The 15,915-nt window shown below is 41.0% G+C and overlaps 1 protein-coding gene across 2 annotated transcripts in view; it reads left to right on the top strand.

The window, feature by feature from the left end:
* The window catches only part of brf1a (BRF1 general transcription factor IIIB subunit a), a 102,292-nt gene that overhangs the window by 77,943 nt on the left and 8,434 nt on the right, over positions 1-15,915 (top strand). For both annotated transcript variants that reach the window (XM_088355057.1, XM_088355055.1), the window contains one exon: positions 11,401-11,452. In XM_088355057.1, coding sequence (XP_088211183.1) covers positions 11,401-11,452 — 52 coding nt within the window. The remainder of the gene's footprint in view (positions 1-11,400; positions 11,453-15,915) is intronic.

Here is a 15,915-nt window from a genome sequence, read left to right as displayed (position 1 = left end):
CGCCAAACGGGCGGGTCCAAGTGAAGGGCAATGGGCAACCGTGACACATGCTGCTGTTTTGGTTAGCAACTTTAGCTCTGACGACAGTTTGGCGGCCGCGTGGGTGTCGCTTTTTGTATTTTGAGCGCTAAGCAGATAAGAAAAGCAGGAGGAGGACGTGACTCAGCAGAGGATGTTTGCTGGAAGTCGACAACATGTCAGGCCTGCAGGCAGAAAAACACTTCCTGCCTGAGCTGGGGAAAAATATCACCAGTCAGCACTTTTGTACATCTTTAATCAACCTGGAAAAAATGTGTTGAGGAGGTGTTAATTGACAAAATTGGCCCCCATATGGAATTAATTTTAATTTTAATGTAATTTATCCATTTAAATGTATTCTTAGACAACGAGGATTGTGCAATAATGACAAGGCATGATTCAGGGCTTTATTCTTTTTATTTTATATTATTTATTTTTATACTAATTACCCTTAAGTTGTTATTTTAAGCTGAAATATTTTATTTTACTTTCTTGCATCAGGATTGCACTTTTTGTTTTCGTTGCACACCTTTTAAATGATTTGAATCTTATTCCATCCTTAAAATCAAACTCTTAAAAGAAAAAATATTTGATTTAAAAAAAAAAAGGCTCGTTTAAAACTAATAAGGTACACTGTATTACGAGTAGTTTACTGTGTAAATATATGTGTAATAATTTTAACCTCATATGTCAGGACCAGGACAGAAACAGGACCCAATCGCGTAACGTTTCTCACAAGTTTATTGAGATAGAGAGAGCAAGTCGCTCTCGCGATCGGATTGTGATCCGAAGACGGAAGTACATCTTCCGTAGCGGGCGATGGCGGTGTCAGGGACGGAAAAATAGGTCGGGACAGGAGAGCAAAAACGTGGTCGCGATCGGAAAAGAGTCTTAAGCCAGGACGGAAGAGTAGACATAGTCGGGATCAAAACAGGTCGTAGCCGGAACGGGAGAGCAGACGTGGTTGGGATCAAAACAGGTCGTAGCCGGAGACAAACGGGAGCCAAAAACGGGACAGGTGGGAGTCAGGGTCGAAAAAGGTTAGCCTTGTATACACGGAGGTTTGCAGACGGACTGACAACAGGGGACTGACAGGACTAAGTTCAAATAGTGACAGGGAGCCAATCAGAATCCGCGGCGGTTGGCGCCAAATGAGCTGGCACAGGTGCGTTATATCAGTAATCATGACATCATAGAAATAATATGTTTTATTTATTTATATATATACTGTATATTAGGGTGGTCCTTATTTTTCGACTTTTAAAATTTCATGCTCTGACCCCTTGAATATGTTCCAATATATACAAAACGTAATTAGGCAAAGTTTTCATCAAAATCAAAGGCCTCTGAAATTTTGGTATGAAAAATAAGGATTTTTCGCACATTATATCAGACCTAGTGTACAAAGTTACTTGTAACTTTTCTTGTGTTACAATTATAAGCAATGGACTGAAATTGGATGTTCTAAAACGCCGTTCACATAGGGTTAAGATTTCCGTTTTTTCTCGAAAATTGCCAAAATTTTACCATTTTGGGAAATTTCAAAGTCGTTGAGCTACCTCTAAATATTATCCAAATTGTTCAAAATTGCACACAGTGTGTTTTTATCGATATAAGAACATATGCGGGGGGTCAGAGCCCAATATTTCAAAAAAAAAAATTTCGACCCCCATTAAGGACCACCCTACTGTATATAATATACTGTATATTAAACAAACATACACAATACAGGGCTGTCAGAAAATGTGAATATTGTAATAAGGTTCTTTTTTTCCCTTTATTGCAATTGACAAAACAAACATGTCGTAAATTATTTGTTCAATACAAATCCGCTGAAATATTGGAAGCTTTTTATCGTTCGACTATTCCTGAACTAGTATACTTTTACATAGTAGTCTAATATATTGAGATGGATTCTTTGAGTTGTTGCCATATATCAGTAACATTGAAAGAATAAAAGAAATTATTACGCTTGCAGCAAATTTAGAGTTATCTGCATTCATTCTTGGTTTACCGGTTAAAGCCTTATTAAAATGATTTAGCATCCCCTTTTCAAGGTTTCGTTATTTACCTCATTGATAGGTTCGTCGTTTTGGTTGTTATATTTCTCAGAATTCACTGTGTGAATATAACTTGTTTTTATATTCCAAAATATAAAAACAATCTTTCACACACACACACACACACACAGGAAGTAACGTTTCAATAATCAGTCTAATTGCATGTCTTGTACGTTTATCAATCTTATATTCTTTTATTGTGAAGTGCTCATGTGTGCTGTTTCTCCCTGACGTATAATAAATCACGCCCACGTTGTGGGCGGGGTCTCTTTCCCTTCTTACCAACATCATTAGATTTTAACAATATATATGTATTTTATTTGTGTAAATATGGCCACGAAATAGTCTTAATAATGACTGACTTTAACACTCATGTTGAGGTTTTTGAGTTTTTCCTTGCCTTCATGTAGGTTTTAGATCAGGGGATGGTGTCATAATAGTCTTTAGTTTGCAATCATCTGTTGTCTGTGCAGCCCTTTGAGACTCCTTGTGAAAAAGGGCTATACAAACAAACATGACTTGACTTGACATATGCTATAGAAAAGGGAAGAGAAAGAAAAGACAAATTAATAAAAGGCTTCCATTATTTCCGTTGATTTGTATTGAATATAGAATGTATGTCATGTTTTTTTAATACGCATTGAAAAATAAAGAACCTGATTGAAATTTTCCCATTTTTGAGACAGACTTTGATGAGTTTAAACTCTAGACACTCAAAATACAGAGAGAAGACATCAATGGATTTTTAACTTGCAAGGAGGACAGTAAAAAGCCTTCAGTTAAGGAATTCCCACCACTTACAAACTAGCATCCTTTGAAATCTCTCTTGCAGGTGGCCTATATTAAAAACAGGATCAATTTATCAGACCTGTATATGATAGATAGATATCTATAGGTATATATAAATATATACCGTAAATTCCGGATTATAGAGCACACCTGATTATAAGCCGCACCCACCACATTTTGAGAGGAAAACCGATTTTGTACATATACAAGCCGCACCTGTATATAAGCCGCATGCGCCCACATTTAGACATGTAACACAAACACAAAAGTAACCCAAACCCGACTTCAAGTCCCGCGATTGAAACTAAATGTCCTTCATCAAAGTCCACAGTCCAAAAATCACAGCCGGCAAAATGAACGGAAAATGATACCGGTACTTAAGGTTTGATGCAGACCTGCAGAGTCCAGGTCCCTTTGAAAGTAATCCAAGGAAAAAAGTGTATATTTCCAAAGGTAAGGGTGGGAAAAATATATCAGATGAACACATTTACTCACGCAACTCGTTTTTTTTTAACCAACATTTTATCCCCTCTTCTTTCCTTGTCTGTCCCTCACCTTTAGCGGTCCCCACTTAAACTCGGCACCCCGCGTTTGTTCCGCCTCTCATTTTTCGTTCACCCGTGCAAAACATATCAGACTAAGTGTCTAAAATAAATACAAATAAATACATTACCAAAATATACAGTTGCAAATACATATTATACATGGATTACACATATTTACAAAGAAAGACGGTACACCGAGAGAGTTTTCAAAGCTTTAATAATAATAATATAGCTTTGACAGGGCAGTTAATGGTAGCAACACTCGAGCGCTGCCGTTAGAAAAATTACCGGTACATAAATTGGCCGCATCACTGAATAAGCCGCAGGGTTGAAAGTTAGGGGAAAAAGTAGCGGCTTATAGTCCGGAATTTACGGTATATTTATATACTTTTTAATGAAAAAGTCATTCTAAATGGCAAACTAATTCATCTGTGTTAGGCGACCTGTGAGAAATTGTCCCCGAGTGAGACATCGGCGGCGTCTGTGTTGTCAGCGCCCGCCGCTAGCATGATTTATGCGGCATCGGCATCCAATTCCGCCGCTCACCCGCAGCGTCTCTTCTTCTTGGAGACGGTCGTCACGGAGACCGGGCCTGGCTCCCTTTTGACCTTTGAACTCCCGCAGGGCGACCCTTGTCCGTCACCAACGCCGAAACCCAGTAGCTCCCGCTAAGTGATGGAAATATTCTCGGAATTATTATAAATATAACTATAAGAGTGATAGCAGCTTATAAGAAGACGAACTGATGTAAAAAAAATATATATTTCTTTTATTGAATAATAATCGTAATAACGATCTATTTATTGCTGATAAGGATATTTTTACATAATTAATGATACAACAACAAAAATTCTTTTTCTAATAATTAAACTATCCAAATTATTATTGTTGACAGAAAATAACAATAATAAGCAATTTGCTGACGTACTCTGGCAGTAATACAATTATTAGATAGATAGATAGATACTTTATTCATCTTCCAGCAGTATCCTTGTGTTGAAAAATAAAATAATGAAATAAAAGAAATAGAATACAGAAATACCCAGTATTTAAATAGTGCTACATAAAATACACACTGTAATAAAAATAAGGTAATATGCAAATGTGGGGGTGGGGTTTAATGTGGGCTTTTACTCCCCCGGGTGGAGTTAAAGAGCCTCATGGCATGAGGAAGAAATGATCTCTATTATACTTTAAATGATAATAATTAAAGCCCTAATAAGACCACCTACTGTTTGGAGCGCCATTATTATATTGTGATTGTTTTAACTATTGTTTATTAGAAGTATGATTCCTGTTTTATTGATATTCTTTATGAATATTATTTAATCATTCTTATTTTACTGTTAATATGATAGTAGGAAATATCCATCATCAATATTGTAGTTGTTGGTATAGTTCATGGATAATCATGAATTACAACTGTTTTAGGAGAGTTATCATCAACATTATTGTTTTTGTTGTTTTTATGAACATTTATCCCTATTACGATTATTATTTTATTGATATTGTTAATCAATATTGTTTAATTCAATGTGGCTATCAATATTATTAATAACATATTGTAGTTATTAATACAGTTCTTGTTTAATCCTAAATATATAATATAGATATCCTTATATTGTTATTCTTATTGTTTTTATTATTGTTTTCATTTTCTCTACTTTTTTATTGATTTATTTGTCATTTTTAAAACATATTTATTAATATTTTTATATTTTTATGTTTTGTTACGTATGTCTATGTATTATTATTTTCACTTTTATCAATACCACCTATATTATATTTTTTATTGAAATTGTTATTATGTAGTTTATTGAGAATACAAATTTTGTAACGTTTTTTTTGCAATTTTGTTCTCTAGCAGAAACTAATCATGAATTATTATTATAAAACACACTAAAGCACGGGTGTCAAACAGGCGGCCCGCGGGCCAGATCAGGCCCGCTAAGGGATTGAATCCGGCCCGCGGGACAACGCTCAGAGAAGCGCAAGAGGAAAACAAGCTGCAGGTTGAAATAGGTCAACTTGATGTTGCCAAAGCCAGCTGCCTTGAACAAAGACACTGTACTTGTATTTATCTCTCTCTGTCTCTGTCTCTGTCTCTCTCTCTCTCTCTCTCTCTTCCACCCCTTTTCTCCCACTATCTCTCTCTCTCTCTTCCACCCCTTTTCACCCATTCTCTCTCTCTCTCTCTCTCTCTCTCATGACTTTTTATCTTTTGTTTCTCACGCTCTCTCTCTTTCTCTGTCCCTCTCTCTTCCACCCCTTTTCTCCCTCTCTCTCTCTCTCTTCCACCCCTTTTTTCCCTCTATTTCTCTCTTCCACCCCTTTTTTCCCTCTCTCTCTCTCTCTTCCACCCCTTTTTTCCCTCTCTCTCTCTCTCTCTTTCACCCTTTTTCTCCCACTTTCTCTCTCTCTCTCTGTCCCTCTTTCTTCCACCCCTTTTCTCCCACTCTCTTTCTCTTCCACCCCTTTCCTCCCTCCCCCTCTCTCTCTCTCTTCCACCCCTTTTAACCCATTTTCTCTTTCTCTCTCTCTCTCTCTCTCTCATGACTTTTTATCTTTTGTTTCTCACGCTCTTTCTTTTTCTTTATCCTTCTTTTTTCTTTTCTCTTGAATCTACTAGTCCGGCCCCCGACAGAATGTTTGTTCTATCGTGTGGCCCCTGAGTTAAAATGAGTTTGACACCCCTGCACTAAAGGCTTCTTTATTGCTGAAAAACGGCGATACCGTTAAGAATTTTGGTTCTAAAAACGCCATGTTCATTATAAGACGATAATAAAAATATATTGAGCCTCCATAAAAGGATATTTTTTTGTAAAGGAAAGCCTAAAATAATATGATACAAAACATTTATTGGAAAAATAGTTGTTAATTCACAGTGATAAACATGAAACCCAGAAAAGGTAATTAACATTTGCTAATAAGAATCAATTTTGCACTATGATGACTTTGCACCAAATGCAATATTGCACAACCGTTACGATACCAACGTTATCACGACAACCCTGTATGTAACATCCCACATGCCGACATTTCTTGTGTAAATACCATGTAAATTATAACTATAGCCTTATCCCCCTTGTCTTATAACATTATCTTCTCTGTTCCTTTATCTTCTTGCTCATACCTCACTATGAATGTGTAAAACTGGAGTGTCATGCCCAATTTCGTTGTCACAATATGTTAGCCCGTTTTGTAGCAATGACAATAAAGGTATATTCTATTCTATTCTATTATCACGATAATAACGATGATTAATAATAAAGGCGCCAGACAAGCGTCCATTTAGCATTCATGACAAGTTCTTTGCGAGGTCATGTCAAAATGTTCCATGTGCCTCCCCCAGGAGGGAGGAGCACATGTTTAAAGGCAGCGGGGGGTCTTCACAAATCTGCTGAAACTCTCAGCAACCCCCTCTCTGGCTTCAGGCTGATTCATTAGCGCTTATCGGCCGGATGGAGGCGTCGATTGTTAGGAGGCGGGGTGTGCTCGGGGCTCGGGACGGAGGTTGGAGCTGTCAATCATTTCCATCTTGGAGATTGAAATAAGAGTCGTTTTTTTCAAATTTAGCCACTGGGGAAAAAAAAACATGGGCCAAGATTAATCCATATTTGTCGGAAAATGTTTACCGTAAATTCCGGACTATAAGCCGCTACTTTTTCCCCCAAACCTTCAACCCTGCGGCTTATTCAGTGATGCGGCCAATCTATGTCATTTTTCTAACAGCCGCCAGTGGCGCTCGAGTACAAAAGGTAAGATTTAGACCGGTGGGATATATGCGCCGAAGAAGACTGCAACTTCTTAGCTTGTGCACAAATTAAATGAGCGTAGACATATCCTCATCATGCAAATTGCAAAAAGAAAGGCACATGACGTAGCTTTCAAGCTAAAAGCAAACGAGCAGTCCGGTAAAGAAGGAAACAGAGCTACTGCACGTAAACTTTACTTTGAGAGCGTGTTGCTAGCGTGTTTTTGAATAAGGGAGCATGGGACGACGTCTATATGACAAAGTCTCTTTCCCATATTGGGTAAGACGACTTTGATGACGTCAGTTAGGAGGAAGACGAGGACGATTTACCGTTTTTTTTTTTTTTTTTTGGTTTGAACAAATTTATTGACACTAAAAACAGAAAACAATCATGACAATCTCAACAGCAATTAAGCACATTCACAATATTATATTCCAATATTACGTTTTTAACAGCAAACACAAAGTGAGGTTTGAACAAACCTTCTCGAAAATCAAACATATTCACAATTTCATTATATAACATCTTTGTTATTGTCAATAGATCCGTCCAGGCCAAAGTCGATTGTCCTCGGTCTGAACAAATCCACTGACACCAACAGCAGCAAAACAGCCATCAAGCATATTCACAATTTTTTTATATTTGACAATATGACGTGACGATATGACGTTTTAACATTTTTTCCTGACATTTCCAACATCAATTAAACAATTTCAGAGTTATCTTCTTTTAACAGTAGTTAACCAGCGTGTAAAAGGCAATACTATTGTGCAAGGGCATAGCTCTGCCATCCCACCCTCCCAAGCAGCATTCTTCCAGTCCTCTGTGTGGGTCCTTTCCCTTCTGCGTGGGTCCTCTCCCTTCTGGGTTCCACAACCCAGGCCGTTGCTGCCGGGACTCCCACAGCGTAGCTCCGGCTCCCCCCTCCGGGTGGGTACAGACGAGTCTTCTTTATGGCTGCGTCCTAGGCCCGCCGCTCGCAGATTGTATGGTATCTGCAGCCATTTGGAGCACAGCCACGGGGGGGATCTGCCTGCACCTCCATACCAGCAGGTTTCTGGAGGTCCAGATGGCGTCCTTGATGGCGGCGAGAGTGAGCCAGTCCCTGGCAAAGTCGTTCCGATGCCTCCTCGACCGACTCACCCCGTAAAGCACGTACTGTGCATCAGGGACCTCTCCTGCTGGCAAGTCCGGGAACTTTCCTAGTTGTTCGGCCATTGTCCACAAGACCTTGGCAGCGCTGCACTCACAAAAAAGGTGCCTCACCGACTCCTGGGCGCCACAGCCAGGTCGAGGGCACGTCGAAGTCGCTGACATTCCTCGGTGGTGCATTACAGCTCTGACTGGGAGAACTTCATGAGCCACCATCCATGACAAGTCTCGTAGTCTGTTTGGGAGGGCAGGATGATTGACGTTGCTCCAAACCGTTTTGTATTCGCCAAACGCAAGCCCCCGCACAGGGCTTACTGTAGCTCGCTCTTGCACAATAGCAATAAGGGCCCTGTGGTTTTGTAAAGTGTGACATTCTTGTGTTTCCAAATCAAACTTCTTCAAAAAATCCCGAATAAAGAGATGTGTTGGTGGCAAGTTAAATGAAACTGGAATCAAACGATTGTTTGGTACAAGCTTTAGCTTCCGCAAATATGAGCCCATCCAAAACCGGGTCATTGCTTGACTTTTCGGGTTGTTGGGTGGGCCCACAGCGTTTTGGAAGTGGAGAGAGACATATTTGCTTCCCAGGAAAAGCTGGAGGTCAGGCACTCCTTTCCCCCCTTTTTCCTTTTTCTTTTTCATTGTATCTCTTTTTATCCTTTCCCACTTTGAGCCCCAGACTACCGTAGTTTCTACAAATATGGTATGTTTATTTAGCAGGCCTGATAACTGTGTTGCGAGCGTGTTGCTAGTAGCGTTTTGCTACCCTTCACAGACACGGTTTGGGATGAAAGTTATAATATTATAATTAAAGCTTTGAAAACTCTCTCGGTGTACCGTCTTTCTTTGTAAATATGTGTAACCCATGTATAATATGTATTTGCACATGAATATTTTTGTAATGTATTTATTTGAGACACTTATTCTGATATGTTTTGCGAATTAAAAAAGAGGGGCGGAGCAAACGCGGGCTGACGGGAAGTGGGGTAAAGGTGAGTGAGACCTGTTGTCGCGGCGGACAATAGTGGATATATATTTTTCCCACCCTTACCTTTGGAAATATAATATATATATATATATAAAAAATGTTTTCCTTGGATTAGTTTCTGCAGATCTGCATCAAACTTTAAGTGCCGGTATCATTTTCTGTTCATTTTGCCGGCTGTGGTTTTTGGACTGTGTACTTTACATTCAGCTACAATCGCGGGACTCAAAGCCGGGTTTTGGCTAATTTTGTGATTGTGATACATGCATGCGGCTTATATACAGGTGCGGCTTGTGTAAGTATAAAATCGGTTTTCCTCTTAAAATGTGGTGGGTGTGGCTTATAATCAGGTGCGCTCTATATTTACGGTACTTATTATAATCGAGGTTGAGTTCTGTTTTCAGTGATTTACTGTAATCCTGCAGTTAATGGGGACCAGAAACCCCCCAGGGATATGCAAAAATCCACAAAGTAGCACCTCCCCCAATTTTTAACATGCAATCGCATATAACTGGGATAATGGATCACGGTCGCACAAGCTCTGTTCATTTTAGCCAGAAAAGACAGAGAAAAAGAGCCTCCACATATGACGCATATTTGCTCCCTCAGCAATAGTCAACTGTGGACAATGGATCGCGGTCAAAACGGTGCAGTAAATTTTGGGCAAGCCGTATTAGCACTGTTCATCAGCCCAATAAGGAAAAGAAGCGATCTGCCGGCTCTCATCAATAGTCGACGGGGATCATAAATGGCGTCAAAGCAGTGCAGTTCATTTTAGGTAGTCCACAATGGCATGCTTCAGCGGCTTGAACAAAAAAAACGCTATTACAGTCCCTGTTCTCAGCTCTAGTCAACTGGGATAATGGTCCAAAGGCACAACCGTGCATTTCATTTTAGGCGGGCCAAAACTTCACGCCTCCCGATAGAAGTACTTTTGCTGGCCCCCGTTCTCGCAGCAATAGGTGCAGTTCATTTTGGACGTAAAGAAAGGGAAAAAGGGCCGCCAAGCATGACACATATTAGCTCTCTCAGCCCCTGCTCTTAGCAATAGTCAATAGTAGATAATAGATTGCGTCAAAACAGTGCCGTTCAGTTAGGCAGGCTACAATGGCATGCTTCAGCGGCCCAAACTGAAAAAAAGCGCTCTGCCGGTTGCTGCACTCAGCAATAGTGGATTGGGGATATTGGATCGCGGCTGCACAGGTGCATTTCTTTCTAACCCGAAAGAGAGAAAAGAATCATCACGCATGAACCAAATTTCCTCTCCCGACCCCTGCTTTCGGCAATAGTCGACTGGGGATAATGAATTGCATCAAGATTGTGCAGTTAACTTTAGGCAGGCCACAATGGCATGCTTCAATGGCCTAAACTTAAAAAAAAGTGCTCTGCCGGTTGCTGCACTCAGCAATAGTGGATTGGGGATAATGGATCGCGGCTGCACAGGTGCATTTCTTACTTACCGGAAAGAGAGAAAAGAATCACCATGCATGAACAAATTTCCTCTCCCGACCCCTGCTTTTGGCAATAGTCGATTGGGGATAACGGATTGCGCCAAGATGGTGCAGTTAATTTTAGGCGGGCCACAATGGCACGCTTTAGCGGCCTGAACTAAATAAGATGTGCTTTGTCAGTCGATAATTTCACTAAAAGTCAACCGTGCATTTCATTTTAGACAGGCCAGAAAAACACCACCTGACAAAAGGGCCCTCTTCCAATTCGTGCTTGCAGCAGTATGATTGGAGGTAATAGATTGCGGCAGCGCCATTGCACTAATTTTGGACGGATATAATGGCAAAGGAAGAGTCGCCAAGCTCGACCAAACTATGCTCTGCTGGTCCCTGCTCACAGCAATATGTGATCGGGGATAACGGATCGCGGCTACTCAAGTGCAGTTCAATTTTTGGTGGACAGCACGACAAAAAAAAAGATGCCAGGCCCCACAAAATAAGCACTCTGTCGGGCCCTGCACGCACAAATATGTGACCGGGGATAATGGATCTCGGAATGGTTTTCAACCCTTGATGCACTGAGGCTGTAGCAAAGGTTGACATGATTCTGTCTAAATGGATATGTATAAGGTTTGTTTTTGTTGACAGGTTGCAGCCATTTGTGACCGGGCAGCCCAAAAAGAAGATGGCCGTTGAGCAGGTCAGATTATCTTTATTATTCTCACACACAAACATTAATTTGAAAATAATGGGAAAGGCTTTTTTTTTTTTAAAGAAAGAGATAAAAGTAGAGCATATATCTTTTGGTCACAGTTTTTCTCAAGATGAGGTGACAAACCTCCTTGACCTGTCCCCTCCCCTTTTCTCTGTTCTCTAATCAAAATCCCTTCTGGCCAGAGCAGCTCCTTTTATTGTGTTTTTCAACTTCCTGTCAAGCTCACGCTCACTTCCTGTGCCACACTTTTCCAATCATTTGTTTGATCACATGCCAGGAGAACATGGTTTTTGGGGTCAACAAATCCTGTTACCTAGCAACTCCATCCCCCTGAGAAGAGGAGGGGGGGGATTTAGACCTTTTCTTAAAAAGCATCATTTTTTAGTCTTACTCGAGGTTTCTTGAGGTGAGAGCTTCACAGTCCGACTCGTTTTTCTTTTTTTGCCCTTCAACAATCCTTTTATTTTGTATTTCAACTTCCTGTCACGTTTCACGCTCACTTCCTGTGCTGTGCTTTTCCGATCCCCCATTTTTTAATTACATGCCAGGAGAACAAGTTTTGCTCTGGGGTTCAATAATTGCATTTTGTTGGCCCCTGGCCGTCCTTTTATTTTGTTTTTCAACTTCCTGTCAAGCTTCGCTCACTTCCTCTCACTTCCTGTCCCACAGTTCTCTTTTGGTTAATTCCATGCCAGGAAAACAAGGTTTGCACAAGCGCTGAAATCAACAAATCTTGTTCCATACTAACCAAATCCCCTCAAGCCAGGCCAGCTTTTTTGATGTTTTTATCATCCAGTCCTCTGGCCGTCCTTTTATTTTGTTTTTAAACTTCCTGTCAAGATCACGCTCACTTCCTGTGCCATGCTCTCCTGATCCCTTTTTGTTTAATTATGTGCCAGGAGAACAAGTTTTGGACTGGTGGTCAACAATTTTTGTTACTTAGCAACTACCCACCACCTGAGGAGAAAAAAAGGGGGAGGGAGCGTTAGTATACTTTATTTTTGTGTCACGTGTTTACTCAAGTTCACAAGATGAGACCACCGAAAAGAACGGAGACAGGACCCATTTGCGTTGCGTTTCTCACAAGTTTTATTGGAAAAGAGAAAGGGTTGCACCCACGATCCGGTGATCGCTGGGCGCAGGAAGCAGGTCGCTCTGAACGCGGAAGTGGGACTTTTGTGGCGAGCGGTGTCGGGAACGGAAAAACGGGTCAGGAGCCGGGACAGGAGAGCAAAAACGTGGTCGAGGTCGGAAAAGAGTCGTAAGCCGGGAGATAGGAGTAGACGTGGTCAGGATCAAAAACGGGTCGAAGCCGGGGGACGGACGGGACAAAAACAGGTGGGAGTCGGGGTCGAAAAAGGCTTGCTTAGTGTTAGCTGAGGTTCGCAGACGGACTGACAAAAGGGGATGGACAGAAGTGGGTTTAAATAGGGTGTTGGCGCCAAAGGAGCGGGCACAGGTGATTCACATCGGTTCTCATGACACCATCTCCTATGCCTTACCTTTTTTTTTTCATTTTTAAATCAAAATCTCTTCGAGGAGCACTTTTTTTTTAATCATCCCGCCGTCCTGTTGGCCTGTGGCCGTACTATTATTTTGTTTTTTCAACTTCCTGTCAAGCTCACGCGCGTTTTCCGTGCTGCGCTCTTCCGACCCCCTCGTGTTTAATGACATGCCCGGAGAACAAGGTTTGCATGAGTGCTTGGGGTCAACAATTCTTGTTACCTAGCAACCCTTTCTCCCCCCTCCATCCAACCCCTCTGGGAAGAGGAAGCAATCGCCTGCCGTGATTGGTCGAAACCTCTTATGTAATCTTGCAGATCAGATGCGATGAGTTCACTCTGCCCACTCTCTCACTCTCCCCCAGGAGTTGGGGACTGTTACCTATCACACAAAGTTTACTGACAATTTTGGAACTCCCGGTCCCTGTTTTTTTTTTTTTCCTTTTCTATTTTTAAAGTGACGTTAGCATAACTTCAAAAGTAAAACGGGAGAGAGCGCCGCGGGCTTGGTAAGGCCAGTATAGCAAGGCTCACCTGTAAACTATTGATTTGAGTCAGCAGGAAGGACGGAAAAGCTTTGTTTGGGAGGGTGAGGATGAGGACAGTGAAGAGCAGACAAAGGAAGTAACGCGATCCCTCACTGAGAAAGATGGAACCCTGTGATTAGAGCATTCTTGCCTGCATAGAAGAACTTCCAGCTTTCGGATTTTCACGAGCGTTATAAAGTCGTGCATTTGCATTTTCCAAAATAGATTAGCAAATTTGTTTGCTACGCCATTGCCGGGATTTGGAGAAGACAAACAAATCGAAAAGGCGAATGACTCTCCAAAAACCCATACGGGCACTGGAAAGAGGAGTAAAAGTAAGACAAAATTGGGAGTGGTGAAAAAACCAGAAACAAAGATAAGAGATTTAGAAGAAAGCCGATTGCCGGTGAATAAGCCCACAAGGGAACTGTATGAAGTTGAGACGGAGGAAGTCGGGGAGGGAAAAAACCTGACCCTTAGTGGGCAAGGAAGTAAGAGACCCCTTGATAGGTCCTCTGGCTCACCCCCTAACCCAGAAAAAAGGGGAAGACCTGGAACCACAGACAGAGAGTCAGAGGGTCCCAGAGTTTTCCCCGGTGAGTCTCAAAATGAGGTACTACTCTTAAGTGATGTGTCTGACACAGGTGACACTCTCGATGATCTCGATGATCACCAAAGAATGGACTCAGATCCCCCAGTTTTGTCTAACTAGTTTAAATACTTTTAGATAGATAGATAGATAGATAGATAGATACTTTGTTCATCCCCGAAGGGAAATTCACATTTCCAGCAGCATCCCTGAGCTGAGAACAATCGATTTTACAACAATTATGAACATTACATTCTCTACTATCAATGTGAGAAGTGTGAGATCAAAGGTTAAGGCTCACAGTGTTTTATCGTTCTTAAAAACTATCAGAACGGATGTGTTTTTACTACAGGAATGCTGCATCCCCTTTCTAAAAAATTATAAACAGTGGGAAGAGATTTGGCCATATCCGTCATTATGGAGTGGCTCGAATGAAAACCGTAACGATGGGGTAGCCATTTTAATAAACAACCCTCAAATCATCATAAAGGGGAGTACTGTGATGAGAGACGGACGCGCTATCTTAGCAAGACTTTCTTATATAGGGAATGATTTTAACCTCATTAACATATACGGCCATGCCGACAGACAACTCAGGTACGAACTTTTAGAGGACATCCAGTCGCATATGCTAGGCCATCAACCACTAATCGTGGGAGGAGATTTTAATTGCATCTTAAGTAGGAAGGATAGAAAGAGGAATGATGAGGAGTTTAAAGTAGATAAAACATCAACTTTATTACAAGACATGTGCCGGACATTTAAACTGGTGGACTGTTTCAAATCCATACATCCAGGAGAGGAGGGCTTCACCTGGTTCAGTAGTGACAATGCCAGAGCCTCTCGAATAGACTACATATTTACGAGGGGTTTAGCACAGAGTGATGCAAGATTAATTCCAGTTTTTTTTTCGGATCACTTGCTACTGTCCTGCTCTTTCTCATTTCCTTCAGGTATGACTGTTGGGAAGGGTTTGTGGAAGTTAAACTGCTCCCTGCTGGAGGATGAGGCTCTAGCCGCACAATACAGGGAGCTGTACAAAGACTGGCAGACCCTTCAAGACTCGTATGATTCACGAGCACAATGGTGGGAAATGACAAAGAAACGAACACAGACCTTTTTTAAAAATGCAGGGAAAAACAAGAAACTCAAAGAGATGAAACGCATGTCGGGACTACAAAGAAGACTCCAACGCTATTTCATCCTAACAGAAAAGGGGATGGACTTTAATGATGAAATCAAAGAGACCAAACAAGAACTAAACGCTTTGGCGGAAATAAAGAGCAAAGGCATCATAATAAGAAGCAGAGAAAGAGAAATAGAAGAAGGGGAAAAATGTACACGCTACTTTTTTAAAAAAATTATGGGCAAAAATGAGGGGATTTTTAAACTTCAAAACGAAAACGGGCAAATAACAAAGGAAAGTAGTGAAATAACCAGATTGGTCGAAGACTACTACAAAAAATTATTTGAAAAGAAAGAAACATATGAGAATGAAATGGGGCATGTAATAGATCATATTTCAAGATCAGTGCGTCAAGACCCCTTTTTAACATCGGACTTTACCCAAGACCAACTGAATGATTGCATAAAGACTATGAAAAAAGGCAAATCACCCGGGGAGGACGGACTCAACCTCGAATTTTACCGGACTTTTTGGGATATTTTAGCACCAGATCTGTTAACTGTTTTTAACGAATTTTCCAGTCGAGACCATATGCCAGACAGTTTCAGAATCGGAATAGTTACTCTATTGCACAAAAAAGGAGACAAAATTGACTTAAAAAACTGGCGACCCATAACGCTTTTAAACGTGGACTGTAAAATTTT

The sequence above is a fragment of the Urocampus carinirostris genome, chromosome 15 (genome assembly GCF_059441175.1).
Source record: "Urocampus carinirostris isolate Australia breed hairy pipefish chromosome 15, RoL_Ucar_1.0, whole genome shotgun sequence".
Taxonomy (NCBI): Eukaryota; Metazoa; Chordata; class Actinopteri; order Syngnathiformes; family Syngnathidae; genus Urocampus; species Urocampus carinirostris.
The sequence above is the reverse complement of the archived record's forward strand: the minus strand, read 5'-3'. Positions and strand labels throughout refer to the sequence as shown.